Source organism: Phocoena phocoena, chromosome 3 (genome assembly GCF_963924675.1).
Source record: "Phocoena phocoena chromosome 3, mPhoPho1.1, whole genome shotgun sequence".
In the NCBI taxonomy this organism is placed as follows: domain Eukaryota; kingdom Metazoa; phylum Chordata; class Mammalia; order Artiodactyla; family Phocoenidae; genus Phocoena; species Phocoena phocoena.
The window spans coordinates 64,261,904-64,279,791 of NC_089221.1; the positions used below are offsets into that span (position 1 = coordinate 64,261,904).

General features: G+C 35.7%; 1 protein-coding gene across 1 annotated transcript in view; it reads left to right on the forward strand.

Annotated features, from left to right (window-relative positions):
* Positions 1–13,803, forward strand: part of FAM151B (family with sequence similarity 151 member B) — a 34,640-nt gene extending 20,837 nt beyond the window's left edge. The window contains exons 5-6 of the mRNA XM_065875098.1: positions 201–336; positions 11,771–13,803. Coding sequence (XP_065731170.1) covers positions 201–336; positions 11,771–11,930 — 296 coding nt within the window. The 3' untranslated portion in view covers positions 11,931–13,803. The remainder of the gene's footprint in view (positions 1–200; positions 337–11,770) is intronic.
* Positions 13,804–17,888: the final 4,085 nt, after the last annotated feature.

The following is a 17,888-nucleotide window of genomic DNA, read 5'->3' on the forward strand; positions in this document are numbered from 1 at the left end:
TACTTAGATTTAATTTTTTATCTACATTTTCCACTCAAAATTTTTTCTTGCATTAAGTGGTATTTTAATTTCTCTGAATCCAAATGGAAATGTCTATGAATTACCTATGAATTTACCTATTCATATGTAATTGAGTTTTTTATTTAATTGACTTGTAGGACTTTGGTTAGAAAAGTTAAATATCTTTCTTTTCATTTCAGGTTACAGTTGGATCATGGTGAAAGAGATGGAATATATATGTAATGAACTAAATCAGCTTGTAACATTTCCTGTCAGAGCAGCATTAGTCAGGCAGTCTTGTTCTCAGTTACTTTGGCTGTTAAAGCAATCAAACAGGTACGTGTAAGTTTTACAATATAGTGTGTGCATGTGAGTGTGTGTGAGAGACAGAAAGAAGATGAAAACTGATTATGTAAAGACAACGTGTGTGAGAGAAAGAGACAGAGAATGAACACTGATTCTGTAAGTGCTCGGACTTCCTCACTGGAATGACGATCCTTGATGAACCTCAACATCATGTCTTTCACCTCTGTTCCTCACAAAAGCTTTTGCACATAGTAGGTGCCCAGTAAATGTTTGTCATTTTCTTCATTATGTTATACATTCACAAAAAGTTATAAGTGGGTAAAATAATTTCCCTTTGAATTCTGTCATAATTCCAGAAGTCTTTCCCATATAAAATTTTTATTTATTTATTATTATTTTATTTATTTATTTATTTATTTATTTTGGCCACGCGGCTTGTGGGATCTTAGTTCCCTGACCAGGAATTGAACCTGGACCCTCGGCAGTGAAAGCACCAAGCCCTTACCACTGGACCTCCAGGGAATTCCCAAAATTTTATTATTTTAATATGTAATAAAAATTGGTTGGACCATATATTAAATATTATAAAGCTACAGATATTGGAATAGTTTTGATACTGTCTTTTCAGTAGACTAGTCAATAGAACAGCAGGGAATGTCCAAAAATAAACCCAACTCTATCATGGAACTTAGAACAGGAAAAATCTGGTATTTCAGATCATTGGAGCAAAAGTTCAATAACTTGTGTTGGGACAACAGGCCAACATTGTAGGAAAAACAAAGTTAACATCTTTCCTTAATCCTTCCTCAAAATAAATTCCAGATGAATTAAAGACTTGAGCAACAAACATTAAATGCATTAAAAAAACCACAAGTGATGATTCTTTTTTTATATAGTTTCAGAATGGAGAAGACCCTTCTTAGTAAGGCACAAAACCCAGAAGCTATAGAAGGAAAGTTTGATACATTTGAATACATAAAAATAGGTTCTGGTAAAACCATCCTCAACACATATGTCAAATAGTTGTAAAGAATTCTAACAAATAAAGAATGATCACAAAGCATCCAGAAAAAGACCCTGTTTGATAATTCACTATATTGTAGAGAGTAAGGAAGCATATACTCAAACATTAAAGAAGTATCCACATTCCTGTGGGTATTGAGTTTTTACTAAATGCTTTTTTCAGTTTCTATGAAAATAAATATTTTCTCCCTTTATCTATTAATAAAATAAATTTTATTAATATCTTATATATTGAACCATCCACACATTTACAGAAAAACCCCACTTGATTAGAATTTATCATTCTTTTAATGTACTGCTGAACTTTATTGCTAATATTTTAGTTAGGATTTCAGCATTTGAAAGTGAGATTGGTCTGTAGTTTTTTTTTCTTTCTCAGTTTTAGGTATCAATATCATGAATATTTCATTAAAAAACTAGGGACCTTTCTTTCTTTTCACATTTTCGGGGATGTTAAAGGTAACATTCAAATGAGGCCTGTACCTGAGTTTTCATAAACTCAACACTGAAACCATTTAAACCTGGTGCTTTGGGGAAAGCTTAACGTATACAGTCTTTTCTATTTCTTACATGGTAAATGGTTGATTTTCTGTATGGTAGCCAATTTTGATATATTGTATTTTCCTAAAATATTGTTTATCTCACCCAAGTTTTAAGATTTATTTACACACAGATGATTAAAATAGTTTTCTTTTGGTTTCTTCTGTGTCTCTAAAATAATTTCCTTATTTTGTTTATCTGAGTTTTCTCCTTTGTGTCTTGATTAAACTAGAAAATGATTTATTTCTCTTTTTTTTTAAAATGAACTCTTGGATTATGTATTTTTCTGGTTTATGATTTACTAATTTCTGCTTTTTATCTTTTAAAATTCTTTTCATGTAGTTTCTTCTAATTTCTTGAGTTAGATGCTTCTTTTCATTTTTAATATTTATTAATATATTTATATTTATTAACATAAATATTTAAGACTATACTTTTTTCTCTGACCACTGCTGTAGCTGTATCTTATTGTATCTTATGTGTAGGTTTTCATCACTGTTAATTTATAAATATTCTGCAATTGTGGTTTTGTTCTCCTTTGTCTCAAAAGTTGTTTTTAAGAGAAAATTTTTTAGGCACTGAGATAGTAGAATTATTTTATTTTGGATTGGTTAATAGTTTTCTAGGTTTATTGTATAGTAATCAGATAATGTCTATATTATTTCTACTTCATAGACTTTATTAAGGTTTTATTAATGGTTTGATATATGGATATTTGTATGAGTTCATGTATTTTATGAGGATATAGTTTGGCTGTTATAACAGAAACCTAAATTAACAATAGCTTAAACTTAAGTTTGTTTCTGTCTCACATAACTGGAAAAGCATAAATAGGCCAGGGCAGATTTGATGCCTTCACAGTGTTGGGGACCCAAAATCCTTCTGTCTTGGTACTTGTCTTCCTTAGGATATTGACCTCATCTATATGGTCAGATTGATTACTGCCATGTCTGAGTTCCAGTTGGTAGGATGGAGGGAAAAAGAGGCTCAGGGCCTGTGTCTGTTCTTCAAGGGCACTGGACACACTCATTGGCTTTAACTTAGTCGTATGCCTATACCTAGCTGCAGGGGAAGCTGGGACATGTAGCTATTATTCTGTACAGTCTTTTGCCTAGTTAGAATTCAGGGGATTGCTATAAGACAGAAAGGAGACTGGATATTAGAATAAACCTACTGTGACAGGTTAATAACATACATTATTAGTTACGTTATTTAAGTCTTTCATGCCTTACTCTTTGCTTTTAAAAATATTTTTAATGTAATTCTTTGAATAAGTAATATAATCACAAGGTTTAAAAACCAATGAACAGAGTTATACTGTGAAAAGCCTTTCTCCCATTCACCCAGTCCTGCCCAGCCTCACTAAGCACAGTTGTCAGTTTCTTGTTCAACCACATTAGTAGTTTCTTTATGCATATAAAAGTGAATACAAGTATAGATTCTTATTTTCCCCTCCTTTTTAAAACAAAAGGTATCATATTATATACCTTGCTTCTGTTCTGTTCTTTGCTTTTTTTTTTTTAACTTACCAATACATCTTGGAGCTTTTTTCAAAGTTCCTCCTTTTCTAGGTGCATTGTATTTATGTATGTACTATAATTTATCTAACCAGCCTCCCTATTGATGAACATAAAGGATGTTTTTAATCTTTGATATTACAAACAATGCTATAATGAATAACCTTATGAATGTGCCATTTTGCATGTGTGCAAATATTTGGCATCTTTAATTTTTTGGCTACTTGCTCTCTTATGGACTAAGAGAGTTAAAGTCTCCAACTATTAAAGTGTTTTTGTCTGCTTCCTCTTCTGCCTTTATAATTTTTGCTTATTAAATGCTCATGATATGTTATTTGGGGCATATTCATATAGGTTTTATTATCTTCATGAAGAATTATACCTTATTATTAAAAGTTCTCCTTCTTGGTCTTGTTTAATGATATTTTTTACCTAAATTCACATTGTCTTTTTGTTTGGCTTGAATAACTTTGCTTTATCTTTTCTTTGAAAAATAAATTTATAAAGTTTTATTTTTCATTGACTGTTTTAAGGCTGATTTATTGTCATTAAAAAAATAATTTTAAACATACAGAAAAGTTGCATAAAACTACTACATCTCCTTTACCCAGATTCCCAAATTGTTTAACCATTCTCTCTCCCTCCATCCCTCTCTCTCCCCCCACCTCTCTTTCTCTCTTTTTTTCTATGTTTTTTTTTCTATCATGATGCCTCATATCCTTAAGTACTGCAGTGTACACTTCCCCACACAAAGATGCACTCCTGTATTACTAGTATGCAACCTTCCAACCAGGAAATCAGCATTGAGGCAACACTGCCATGCAGTCTGCAGACCCCATTCAAATTTATATGCCATTCCAGCAATCCTTCTTATTTTCTTGTGGTCCAAGAAACTCTCCAGGAACATGCATTACATTTAGTTTGCATAAGTCTCCTTCAAAATAGTTAGTTCCTCAGTTTTTCCCTTCCTCTCGTACACATGACAGTCTTCAAGACTACAGGCCTTTTATTATGAAAAATGTCCACAGTCTCGGTCAGTTCAATATTTCCTCATGACAGACCTCAGGTCTTGCATTCTTGGCAAGCTCATCACGTACTTGTCCCAGTTCTCAAATCAGTCACTTCTTCAAGGATCTCTGCTTGATTATAGCAGCAGGTGGTATTTAGAAAGCAAAATCTGGGATTTTAGTATAATCATTGCTCCTAGGGTGTCAGTGCTTCCAGGACCTCTTAATGGACAGAGCTGGAAAATATATGTGTATGTATATGTGTAGTTATGGTCTGTGTATGTATATATGTATGTATATAAAAACACATCTATATAGACTTACATACATAAACATTTCTCTGTGTGTGTGTGTGTGTGTGTGTGTGTGTGTGTTTAACCAGCCCATGAGTTCATACTGATATTTCCAATTTCAACCCAACCCCTGAGGGTTCTTTCTAGCCTTCTTTCTTTCCATGTTGTTAAATTCCTTATCAGATGCCTAGATACCTAGCTCTCATTAATCTAATCTAACAGTCTTTCTTTTAAAAAGAAGAGTTTAACTTATTTACATTTATTTATAACACAGATATGTCTGGTCTTCTTTCTGTCATTTAAAAGAAAAATTAACATATTTGCTATTTCTGTAGCTTGAAAAAGCATTTCACTGTAGCTATTTTCTTTCTTTTGTATTTTTAATTCTGAATATTTGGTAAGTTAGTTTTTTTTTCCTATTGGTTATTTCTTACTGCTACTTTATAAAATATGCTTAATTTACTTCTTTACAAGTGCCCGTTAACTTCCATGAGCAATAATAGAATTTGTGTATTTCTTCACCCCCCTCTCACCTAATTTGAGTTGACTGTACTCTCTTAATGTCCAACTTTGTACTTCATATTGAATGCTAGATTGGCTGGCTGTAAAATTCTTGGCTCACAATGCCTTTTGAATTTTGAGGGCATTGCCCTTCTCCTTTCTTTTTTTTTAAATATAAATTTATTTATTTTTTTGGCTACATTGGGTCTTCGTGGCTGTGCGTGGGCTTTCTCTAGTTGCAGCGAGCGGGGGCTACTCTTTGTTGCGGTGCTTGGGCTTCTCATTGCGGTGGTTTCTCTTGTTGTGAAGCACGGGCTCTAGGTGTGCAGGTTTCAGTAGTTGTGGCACGCAGGCTCAGTAGTTGTGGCACACGAGCTCAGTAGTTGTGGCTCGTGGGCTCTAGAGTGCAGACTCAGTAGTTGTGGCGCACTGGCTTAGTTGCTCCACAGCATGTGGGATCTTCCCAGACCAGGGTTCAAACCCATGTCCCCTGCATTGGAAGGTGGATTCTTAACCACTGCACCACCAAGGAAGCCCTGCTCTTCTGCTTTCTTTTTATTTATTTATTTATTTTATTTATTTATTTTTGGCTGCATTGGGTCTTCGTTGCTGTGTGCAGGCTTTCTCTAGTTGTGGCTTGTGGGGGCTACTGTTCATTGCGGTGCACGGGCTTCTCATTGCGGTGGCTTGTCTTGTTGCAGAGCATGGGCTCTAGGCAGCAGGCTTCAGTAGTTGTGGCACGTGGGCTCAGTAGTTGTGGCTCGCAGGCTCTAGAGCTCAGGCTCAGTAGTTGTGGCGCACGGGCTTAGTTGCTCCATGGCATGTGGGATCTTCCCAGACTAGGGCTTGAACCCGTGTCCCCTGAATTGGCAGGCAGATTCTTAACCACTGCGCCACTAGGGAAGCCCCTCTTCTGCTTTCTAATGTGAGTATTGATGTGGCAAAGTGTGAAGCCAGCCTGATTATTTGTTTGCCCTTATAAGCGACTTGATTTTGGAGAGGGGAAATGGGGGAAACTGAATGTAGAAAGGGCTCTTTATCTTTGAGGCCTAGTAATTTTACTAGAATATGTCTCAGTATGGACCATTCTATACCAGTTTTTTCAGCAATATGGCATTTTTTTCAATATATAGATTTAAATGCTCTTCTTTTCTGTAATACTTCTCTGAATTGTATTTTTAAATACTTGTTCTGTTGCCTTTGTACCACTATGTTTTCTCTTTCAGAAACTCCAGTGATGAATATGTAGATCTCCTTTGCCTGTCTTTGGTATCTATTGTTTTCTCTTTAGTCTTTCTTTCCTTTTTATTTGTTTGCATTTTATTTTACTGTATTTTATAATTTGTCTTCTCTGACCCTTACAATATTTTCAACAATGTCTGTTCTCTCTAGTCTAGTATACCTTCAGATTTCACCATATTTCTGTAATAGTATTAATTTTCCACTTCTTTCCTAAGATCTGCCAATTAATATTTTATCATCTCTTTTCTGTTGTCTTGAAACTTCTTCCATGAATTTGTATATCTGCTTTGTGCTCTTCAAAAAGGCAACTGCATCATTTAAAAAATGTGTGGGTTATGGCTTTCGTCTGTTCTGTGGCTTTCTTTTTTTTAAGTAGTTTTATATCTGTTTCAGCTATCTGATAGTTTTTTTCTAATGATGAGGTTTTTATTTCTCCATCTGCCATGTGTTTTTTCTTATATTTTCTTGTATATTTTCTTTGTATAAAATCTCTGCCAAATTTATTTTGATTATCTGCTTTAAAGAAAGTGAGGTGTTTTTTAGACCAGCTACTTGCCTAAAGTTCATAGTGGAGAGGGATCAGGACTATGCTCTTTATGACCCAGAGAGTCTTACGTGTGACTTGTTTAGCCTTTAACTTCTCCCCAGTCAATGGAGATAAGCAGTTGTGGTGTCTCTAGGTAAGATCTTTCACGTGTCCCTTAAATTTAAACTTTTGGGTTTTCACAGGAACAGTCTGATTCCTACAACTATGGCTTTCCTGTTCTATTTCTTTGTCTCCACTGCTTTTTGAGACCAAATCTAATCCAGGAAAGCTCCCACTCGTAGTTCAAGGACACCATTCCCACTGTGCAAAGTGTTTCCGTGGGATATGCCTCTCATCCAGAAGAGTCTCTTATAGGCCTTCTCTGTAATCTGCATACATGAGCAAACTCTCTCCACCTCCTTAACATGTGGCCTTAATTTCTCTTGCTGTTAGAAACCTTCTCACCTGTTTTGTAATTTGCACTTTCAGCTCTCATTGAAGATGGGGTTTCTATTTTCATTCTTTTGTTCTTTTTGTTACTTTAAGGTGATTCTAGGAGAAAAAGGAGGCAGTGCTGACTTTAGGCTGCCATGTTCAAATAGGATGATCCTGTCATCCCATTTCTTTCATTACTTACTGCCTCAGTTTCCTCACCTTCCACTTCTGTGTAGTCAGTTACTCTCCTGAAATTTCTCATTTGAAGATCATGCTTTGTTCAAGCCAAATTCTTAACCTCTGCAACATTTGAGTACTGCTGGTCTCCCTTTTCAGTTTGAAACTCCCTTGTCCTTTGGCTCCATGGCATTGCACTAAGTGGATTCTTCTACTTCTCTGTCTAGTTTGTTGTTGTTGTTGTTTTTGGGGGGGTGTCCTGTTTTTGTTATTGTTGATTTGTTTTGGAACTCTGCCTAATTTTGGGTTTCTCTTAACTTCATCTCTTTCAGAGTCTTTTATTAAATATGAAAGGTAAGCAACAAAGCTTTTTAAAAAAATTTTATTGAAGTATAGTTGATTTACAATGTGTTCATTTCTACTGTACAGCAAAGTGATTAATTTATACATATATATATATATATATACATACATACACATGTATACATTCTTTTTCATATTCTTTTCCATTATGGTTTATCACAGGAGATTGAATATAGTTCCCTGTTCTATACAGTAGGACCTTGTTGTTTATCCACTGTGTATATAATAGTTTGCATCTGCTAATCCCAAACTCCCAATCCATCCCTCTTCCAGGCTCCCTCCCCCTTAGCAACTGCCAAGTCTGTTCTCTATATCAGTGAGTCTGTTTCTATTTCATAGGTAAGTTCATTATAAATTCTGTGTTAGAGTCCTTTTGATTTACAAAAATCTTCCACAACTCTGTGCCTAACCTGTTCATGTTCTTCATGGTGTCTTTTTTTTTTTTTAACATCTTTTTTGGGGTATAATTGCTTTACAATGGTGTGTTAGTTTCTGCTTTATAACAAAGTGAATCAGTTATACATATGTTCCCATATCTCTTCCCTCTTGCGTCTCCCTCCCTCCCACCCTCCCTATCCCACCCCTCCAGGCGGTCACAAAGCACTGAGCTGATCGATATCCCTGTGCCATGCGGCTGCTTCCCACTAGTTATCTACCTTACGTTTGTTAGTGTATATATGTCCATGACTCTCTCTCGCCCTGTCACAGCTCACCCTTCCCCCTCCCCATATCCTCAAGTCTGTTCTCCAGTAGGTCTGTGTCTTTATTCCTGTCTTACCCCTAGGTTCTTCATGACATTTTTTTTTTCTTCTTAAATTCCATATATATGTGTTAGCATACGGTATTTGTCTTTTTCTTTCTGACTTACTTCACTCTGTATGACAGACTCTAGGTCTATCCACCTCATTACAAATAGCTCAATTTCGTTTCTTTTTATGGCTGAGTAATGTTCCATTGTATATATGTGCCACATCTTCTTTATCCATTCATCCGATGATGGACACTTAGGTTGTTTCCATCTCTGGGCTACTGTAAATAGAGCTGCAATGAACATTTTGGTACATGACTCTTTTTGAATTTTGGTTTTCTCAGGGTATATGCCCAGTAGTGGTATTGCTGGGTCATATGGTAGTTCTATTTGTAGTTTTTTAAGGAACCTCCATACTGTTCTCCATAGTGGCTGAACCAATTCACATTCCCACCAGCAGTGCAAGAGTGTTCATGGTGTCTTTTGATGGAAGGAATTTCTGAATTTTAATGTGTTCAGATTACTCGAACATATCCTTCATGGCTAGTGATTTTTGTGTCTTGTTTAAGAATTCTTTCCCATCCCCAATGTTATGAAAATTTCTCTAGTAATATTACATTAAAGCTTTGTTGTTTACCATTAATAAAGGAAATTGAAGATGATTCAAAGAAATGGAAAGATATCCCATGCTCTTGGATTAGAAGGGTTAACATTATTAAAATGGCCATACTACCCAAAGCAATCTACAGATTTAATACAATTCCTATCAAATTACCCATGGCATTTTTTCACAGAACTAGAACAATTAAAAGACCCAGAATTGCCAAAGAAATCCTGAGGAAAAAGAACAAAGCAGGAGGCATAACACTCCCAGGCTTCAGACAATACTACAAAGCTACAGTAGTCAAAATAGTGTGGTATTAGCACAAAAACAGACATACAGATCAATGGGACAGAATAGAGAGCCCAGAAATAAACCCACACGCCTAAGGTCGGTTAATCCTTGACAAAGGAAGCAAGAATATACAATAGGGAAAATACAGGCTCTTCAGCAAGCAGTGTTGGGAAAGTTGGACAGCCACATGCAAATCAATGAAGTTAGAATACACCCTCACACCATACACAAAAATAAACTCAAAATGGCTTAAAGACTTAAATATAAAACATAACACCATAAATCTCCTAGAAGAGAACACAGGCAAAACATTCAACATCATTCAGAGTTTATTCTATCATTGAATGACATTTGGATTATTTCATGGTTTTGGCTATTGCAAAGATTGCTGCTGGGAACATTCATATATATAAATGTGAACACACACACACACACACACACACACACACACACATCCTGGTGCAAATGTGCCTGCATTTATAAAGGTTATATCAGAAAGGAATTTCTAGAAATAGAATTTCTAGGTCATAGGATATTCATACTTTCAGCTTTAGTAGATACTGCTAAACTGTTTCCCAAAGAAAATGCATAAACCAACTACCTGTTTTAAGTTGGATAAATGTCACAAACAATATTCAGCAAAAGAAGCAAGACCAAAAACTTATATCCTGTATGATTCCATTTATATAAAATTCATTAACAGGCAAAAATAAAACTGTATTGTCTAGGATGGATATACAGGTGGTAAATAAAGCAAGAAGATGGCAACCCAAAAGACAAGGTTGTGAGGACTCTGGGGGAAAGGCGAGGTTGTGATGGGGCAGTGATATACAGGTGTCTCCTGAGGTGCTGGCAGTGTTTTTTCTTGATTTGTGTTTTGTTACACTGGAGTTCATTTTATAATAATTTGTTAAAACATTTATGTTTTATGCATCTTTTCCTATACATGTTACATCACAATGAAAAGAGCTTTAAAAATGAAATCTGAGAATTGATTTGAATGAATGCATTTAAAATACCCTTAGTCAATTTTATTTTTCCTACTTTTTGTTTAAATACAGTAGCGGGAGGATTAAAAGAGGCAAAATGACACTGGAAATAAAATGAATAACTTCTTTTAACCTAAATTCATATCTGTCTTTTTATAACGTTTGTCACCATGGTGCTCAATAAAGTAATAAAAATGCCATTTTAGCAAAAATATAAGTTTTTAAAGTAATTCTCATTTTTTTTTCTGTGTTCCCTACTGTAGTTTAAAATTCTTTTTTAGTCTGTCACATAATACTACTATGGAACAAAATCCAAAGTACTTTCCTTTGTTACATTTCCTTAAGGACAGTAATGTGTCAGTATAACAAGAATATATACATTGTTTAGACTGTTTTTTATCATTAGCAGAAGAACTGCTTTGGAGATTTTCCCTGGATTCTGACAAGTTTATGAGGAAAATAAATATGAAAATACTTAACAGCTTCGCATTTCTCTAAACTCTACTAAGAGTAATGTAATAGTAATGTCACAGGAGAAATGAAAATATATGATTTAATTAACATTACAATTCTGATCATATTCTTATATCCATAATAAATCTTCACATATTATTATTGTTTTTTAACTCCAGAAATACATCTAGGTTTATTCTGTTTGGTATTCTTAGTGACATCTCTTGGCATTCTTGTATCTCATACAGAAAACCCCCGGAAGGGATAGCGGGGCCACTTATAAGTGAATATGAATGTTGGGAACGTCAGTGACATTTGTGTCTCTTCACTGTCCCTTCCAGTCGTGCTTTCGACTGTGGCCTGGCTACTGAAGAAACCAGGTTAGAGCTGTGGTTTTTGTGTAGGGAACAGATTCCTTGATCAGCAACACAATCTCCTCAGTTCTTTTGTCCAAAATTGGGCCCATTTCCAGTGCTACCAGTCTGGGTTTCTAAAGCCATTTAACATTAATTCAGATACAGCGGGACCTAATTTAGGCAACAGCAGCGTGAATTTTATTCTCTCTAGTCCCTTTGATGTTGATGAAGGAATGAAACAGGAAAATATAGTTCCACCACTGCTAATTAATTTTTTCTTCTGTGTGAATTTGGGTTAGAGACAAATGAGAGTAACTGTTTTTAGGGTTTTTGGAATTCTTCATCACTGTTTCTTATCTTTCTCTTTTAACTATATAATTCTGTTTTATTTTAATGCAGGTACAGCCTGACTGTTTGGACTGGAAAAAACGATAGCTATTCCACTGAAGATTTACTTTTTATTAGAGGCCATTTTGACAAAAAAAGAGTTTTCTATGACATCTTGGAACCACAAAACCATGAATTTAAACAAGCCATTGGAATCAAAATTAATCTCTAAGATGAAAATTCTGCTAAATTATTTCATGTTTTGGTTTCATAATCCTTCTTTGCTTTGGTCTGAATTGGTTACCATATAAATTATGATGATTGATTTATGTTCCAGTTTATCCAGTCAAAAAACATTTACTGAGTGCTTACTCTGTTAGGCTTATGTCCTTATAATACTGTACTTACCTAAAAGATTTGGAAAGAAGAGATTGCATTGGGCTAGTATAACAATACTTTAGGAAAATGAATCTTTAAAACTCTTTATAAAAAAATTTTGGTATACTGAAGATAATTGAAAGAATCCACATGTCATACAGCTATTAAATCACATTTTGTTGGCACTAGCATTATAGAGATTTCATAAAAATATGCCATCCTCTTTCCTTTTTCCTGGAGAACTAGTTATTCAGAGACTACAGTAGAGTAAGAGGGCGTTAAAAATGTTTTTAACTTTCACAGGGATGAGCAGCTTTCCTATAACAAGATCAAGTCTCTTTACCAAAAACAATACGGATTAAAATTAGATGTATCTAGAACTTCCATATTTGGGGGAGTATGCCGACAGCCGTATACGTTTTTTGTATTCTTTATTTTGATCATAATATCTAGAGTGAGCAAAATACTATTGGAGAGCAGAATTTTAATCCTGGTAATATATCATTTGATCTTCAAGTTTCTCACCAACATCACCTTGGTTCAGGCCCTTGTTCTGCTAGAATTTCAAAAACTGGTTCCTCATGACTTCATTCCTCATACTCTACTCAAAGATACCCTGAATATTTCTGCTGGAAAAAAAAAAAAAAACTTTTAAAAAACACCTCTTCCTTTATGTCAAATCAAAAATCTCTAGGGGATTCTTAAATTCAACTTTATTGAATTTTATTCTTGCAAGACCCTTCCTAACGTGGTCTCACTCTAAAAGTTAATTCAGTGTCCTCAACACAGTCCTTCATTTCAAAAACAGCTACACCATTTGTAGTCTCCAGATCTTACTTTAACAGTTAATTTCAACTAATATTTTTCACTAGTTGTGTCATACATAGTAGTTATGTCTCCTCAGCTAGATTATAAAGTGCTTTATGGTAAGAGAGCACTCTTAATTGTATTTACAGTGCCTGGCATAGTTCTGAGCAAGATGTTCAGAAAAACATGTTGCTTCTTTGATTTATTGAAAGTAATTTACCAATGAATGTCCTAAGATATGTAATTTATCTTTTATCAACCATTTTCTCCCAGTAAATAAAGTAGTGCGATATAGAGAAAAGAGCTTGGGTTTTGAATCCAGATAGACTTCCCTTACAGCACCACCTCTGTCCCTTAATAGCCATAGATTTGGGGAAATATTTAACCTCATTGAGTCTTGATTTCTTCATCTATAAAATGGGGGAGGGGCGCAGAGGATGAAGCTTCTCTTGTAGGGTTGTTGTGAAGGTTAAGTGAGATTCATGCAATGGAAGCTTGTAGCTCAATGCTCATCACATAGCAAGTGCTCAACAGATAGTTCCCTTCTTTTAGACTTATCATGTGATCATATCCATTGTAGATAGATAGCAGTAAGACATATAACATGAACATTGTATACATATAAATACTTCAAGAAAATGATCATATTTCCACTTAAAATTTTAGCTACAACTGAATGTGGTGCTATTTGTCAACACCTAAAACTTCACTTTCTATGATTGTTTGCCAACAGCAAAAGATGCAATTTCATAATTATAAAATGTTAATAATTGCAACAAATAACTCTTAAAATTATAGTAAAAAGTAATGTTTACATTATAAATGTTCTAAAACGACCATGCTTTGCTTTTACAAAGAGAGCTGAATTTATAAATGAATTGCATTTTAATTAAGTTTGAAATCAAATTCATTTGTCCAGAAGATTAACTTTACTACTTTATCCTTAATAATATTTTTTAAAGTATTAGTCTTAAGGCAAAATGCCTTTATATTGAGAAATATATCAACTAAGTGTCATTTAGATTAAGATTTAAAGCTATATTTTAAAGTGTTCTCAGGAATAAAAATTACATAAGAGAATTATAAAATGTATTCTGTTGAAAAGTAAATTTAAAAAAAAATATTTATTTATTTGGCTGCGTCGGGTCTTAGTTACGGCACGCAGAATCTTCATTGCAGCATGCAGGATCTTTCGTTACGGTGCGTGGGCTCTTTGTTGCAGCACACAGGCTTCTTTAGTTGTGGCGTGCAGGCTCCAGAGAACACAGGCTCAGTAGTTGTGGCAAACAGGCTCTCTAGTTGTGGCGCGTGGGCTCAGTAGTTGCAGTGCACGGGCTTAGTTGCCCCGTGGTACGTGGGATCTTAGTTCCCTGACTAGGGATTGAACCCATGTCCCCTGCATTGGAAGGCGAATTCTTAACCACTGGACCACCAGGGAAGTCCCCCAAAGTAAAATTTTAATGGATTTTGGTCCCTATGGAAAAAGGAAAACATTGATCCCTGCTTCACACCATATACAAAAAATAATTAGAGCTGAATCTTAGGCCTAAAAGTGAAAGCTCTAAAACTATAAAGCATTTAGAAGAGAATAAAGGAGAATGTTTTCATGACTTGGAGTAGGCAATTATTTCTTTCCTTTTTTAAATTTCAGTTTTATTGAGATACAATTGACATATAAAATTGTAAGATATTATTAAATACTTGGGAAGAAGTTCACAGACAGAAAATAAGTAAATGTTTTAGTACCACCTATTTTTTTCTCTCCAGGTTCTTAGGTCTAATCTATTGCTGTTAAAATCCCACAGCATCCAAGTGCTGTCTCCCAAGCCTGCAGAGCAATCCTAGTCCTAGAAGATACTTTTGTACAACATCCAATGGGAGGCCCACGCACCACAGCGAGGAGTAGCCCCCGCTCGTCGCAGCTAGAGGGAGCCCGCGCACAGCAACGGAGACCTAACACAACCAAATAAATTAAAAAACAAAAAACTAAATACCTAGTGACTATATAGAAAAATGCTCTATTCCTCATCTTGAAATTTAAGATGGGAGCCTACCTAATATGAGCTTACTATCTTCTTACAATCATAAATTCATGAATTAATGCAAGGAAAATAATGTGTTAAAAAGAGAGATGAGAATAGTAGCGCTGAAGTACTTTTTAATCTAGAAAATGGGAGTATAATGAATTAGTGAAACCAAGAAGAGCTGATAACCAGCTCTTGGAAGAAGTGGGGCGGGATCCAGCAGCTCTTGGCACCCCAGCAGCAGGAACTCAGGGTCATTGTTCCAGTGTCCCCCATGAGTGTCACTCTTACTCTTCACTGTGATTGCTCCTCTCTCTCCTTCGTACCTTTGGACTGCCATCCTTTGGTCCAGGGACCTTAATTTGTTCAGTCACTTGTGTCTTTCATGAGGGAGACATGTAACAGGACTTCAGGGCTCAATAGGAACTCTGGGGGGGAGGGAAGGGGACATCTAATTGATGTCTGATAAGCTGAGGTTGTGCAAATAATTCAGAAATGATTCCTACCTCAAGGATCTTACCATCTAGTAGGGGGAGAGAGACTTGTTAACAGTAAGTTGGATATTTGCTGTAACTCCTGTGATGGAACTATATACCAGGTGGTGGTGAGAGACAGCAGTATTTTCTAATTGGGAGAGAATACTTAGGTTGTGTTAAGTAAGATTCACCAGGTAGAGAGAGTGAAGGGCCTTTCAGACAGAGGCACGTGAGCAAAGGAACTCTTAAGTGGGAAAGAGCCTGATCTCACTGGTTCAAAAAAGTTTGTGGAGGCACTGTATTTCGAAGCTGAACATTTAGGCAGGGACCAGATTCACTTTCCAAGCTAAGGAGTTTGTTCCTTTTCTTTCAGGCTGTGGGAATCATCCCACCATTTTAAGCAGGGAAGCGTTACCAGGTTTGAGTGTTACAAAGGTGATTCCAGTGGCATGAGAAGGAGCCTTAGAATTCTTGAAGTGAAAGGAGATGACGCCCTGAATTAAGGTGGTAACAAAAGGGGATGGGAAGGCTCAAGAAATAGAGGAAAGGTTAAGAAGGAAGAGCTTGTAAGAGTTTGTAAACTAGTTGAATGGGAAGTATGGGGGAGAAGGACGAGTCTAATATACATATTTTGGGCTTGGGTAACAGAGCGTCAGGTGGTGCTACTGACCCAAACAGGATAGAACAGAGGCCAGGTATAGCGATATTTCTCAGTGATTTGTTGACATTGCTACTTTATACCAATTTGGGAAGAAAAATGAAAACCCCATCTTCCTGCCTCTGAACTCACCTCCCACTCTGACTTCAGAAAGGATGCTCTTTAATTCTATCAGTTTCTTAAAGAACTACAGCCCCCCTCCCCCGTAATTGCTACTTTACTACATATTTTTAATTATGTCATAATTTTAAACAGTGAAGGCTACCCACCCCCACCCCCCGAGTCTAACCATCAGAGTAGACAGAAAACAGGCAGGCCTTGAAAGGGGCTCACCCAACCTCCTGTCCTCTAGGGAGGCTCTTTTGTTTCTATGCTTCTGCTTGTGAGAGGGACCAGTCTGACTAAATCTGGCAGCTGAGTTGTTCCAGGTTTGGTTGTTGCTAAAGAATCATGAAGGCTGGTCATTGTCCCTTTCTTCTTTATCGCTTTCTTGGGGTCACATAATGTAGTAAGAATTAAGAAAATTCAATTGAAATATTTGCTGTGAGAGTCTGTTGCCACCTTGTGAATTCAAGAGCTAATCAAAAAATTCTGAATTAAAGTTGAAGGGCGTGACCTCTTCACAGAGCCTGTTGAGCTCTGCGCCTAAGTCAAGGTTCCTATAAAGAGTCTTTCAAGACTTCCCCAGGGCTTTCTCCTGATATACATCCTCCGCTAGATAATAATTATTTTACACGTTTGTATTTTGCCCTCAACTGTGCTGTTCTGGGGGGAAGAAATTACTCATTTTTTTATGATACCTGGTCAGAATAGGCCTTTAACAAATGATGGATGGATGGATGACACAAAACCTCAATAATTCTCTTAGGCCAGTTGTTCTCATAGTGTGGCCCACAAACCCCTCAGTTCCCCTGAGATGCTTTCAGAAAATGGATGAGGTCAAAGCCACTTGTGAAATTGCCTGTTTCACTGTGTTGACACTTGCAGTGATGATGGAAAAAAGAATGTTAGGTTAAATTGTGGATGCCTTAGTATGAATCAAGTTCATGGCATCAACTATCAATCATATTCTTCACTGCCCCACACACTAGAAACAAAACAAAAAAGACATAGGAATATCAATGATTCAGCAAAAATTATTAATTTTAGTAAATCTTGACCCAGAGTACACATCTTTTTAATATTTCATGTGACAGAATGTGAGTTAAGCATAGTACAATTCTGCTGTATACTGAAGTTCAGTGGTTGTATTAAAGAAAAGTCCTTGTTGCAAACTGAACTAGCCATTTTTTTCATGGAGAAAATATTTATACTTGAAAGAACAACTGACAGACCAGTTACTTAGTCTTGGGTATTTGGCAGATATTTTCTCAAAAATGAACAAAGCAAGCTTGTCGCTTGAAGGAAAACAAGTGACAGTATCTGCTGCCAATGATGAAACCTGAGATTTTACATGAAAAATTAGAATTTGACTAAACTTGAACCCATCATTGTGAGCTTGACAATTCCCTATACTTAAAAGACTTTGATATCAGTGGTGACATTAATGAATACTATTTTTTATGGTATATAGTGAAATGTGTCAACACTTGGAAGGTCTGCATAACTCAAGGAATCAATATTTTCCAAATGAGTCATGCACAATATTATAAGGTCTTGCTTGGGTAAGGAATCCATTCAAAGTGTGAGACAGGGCAATGAAATTTAGTGTAACAGAAAATGGAAGTTCCTTGGTGTGGTTTCAGATTCTACATTACAACTAACCTTCTAAGAAACTACCACTTACCAAGTTGGAGTATAGTATCAAGGAAAACTCTACAATTATCTGAAAAACCTATTAAATTATT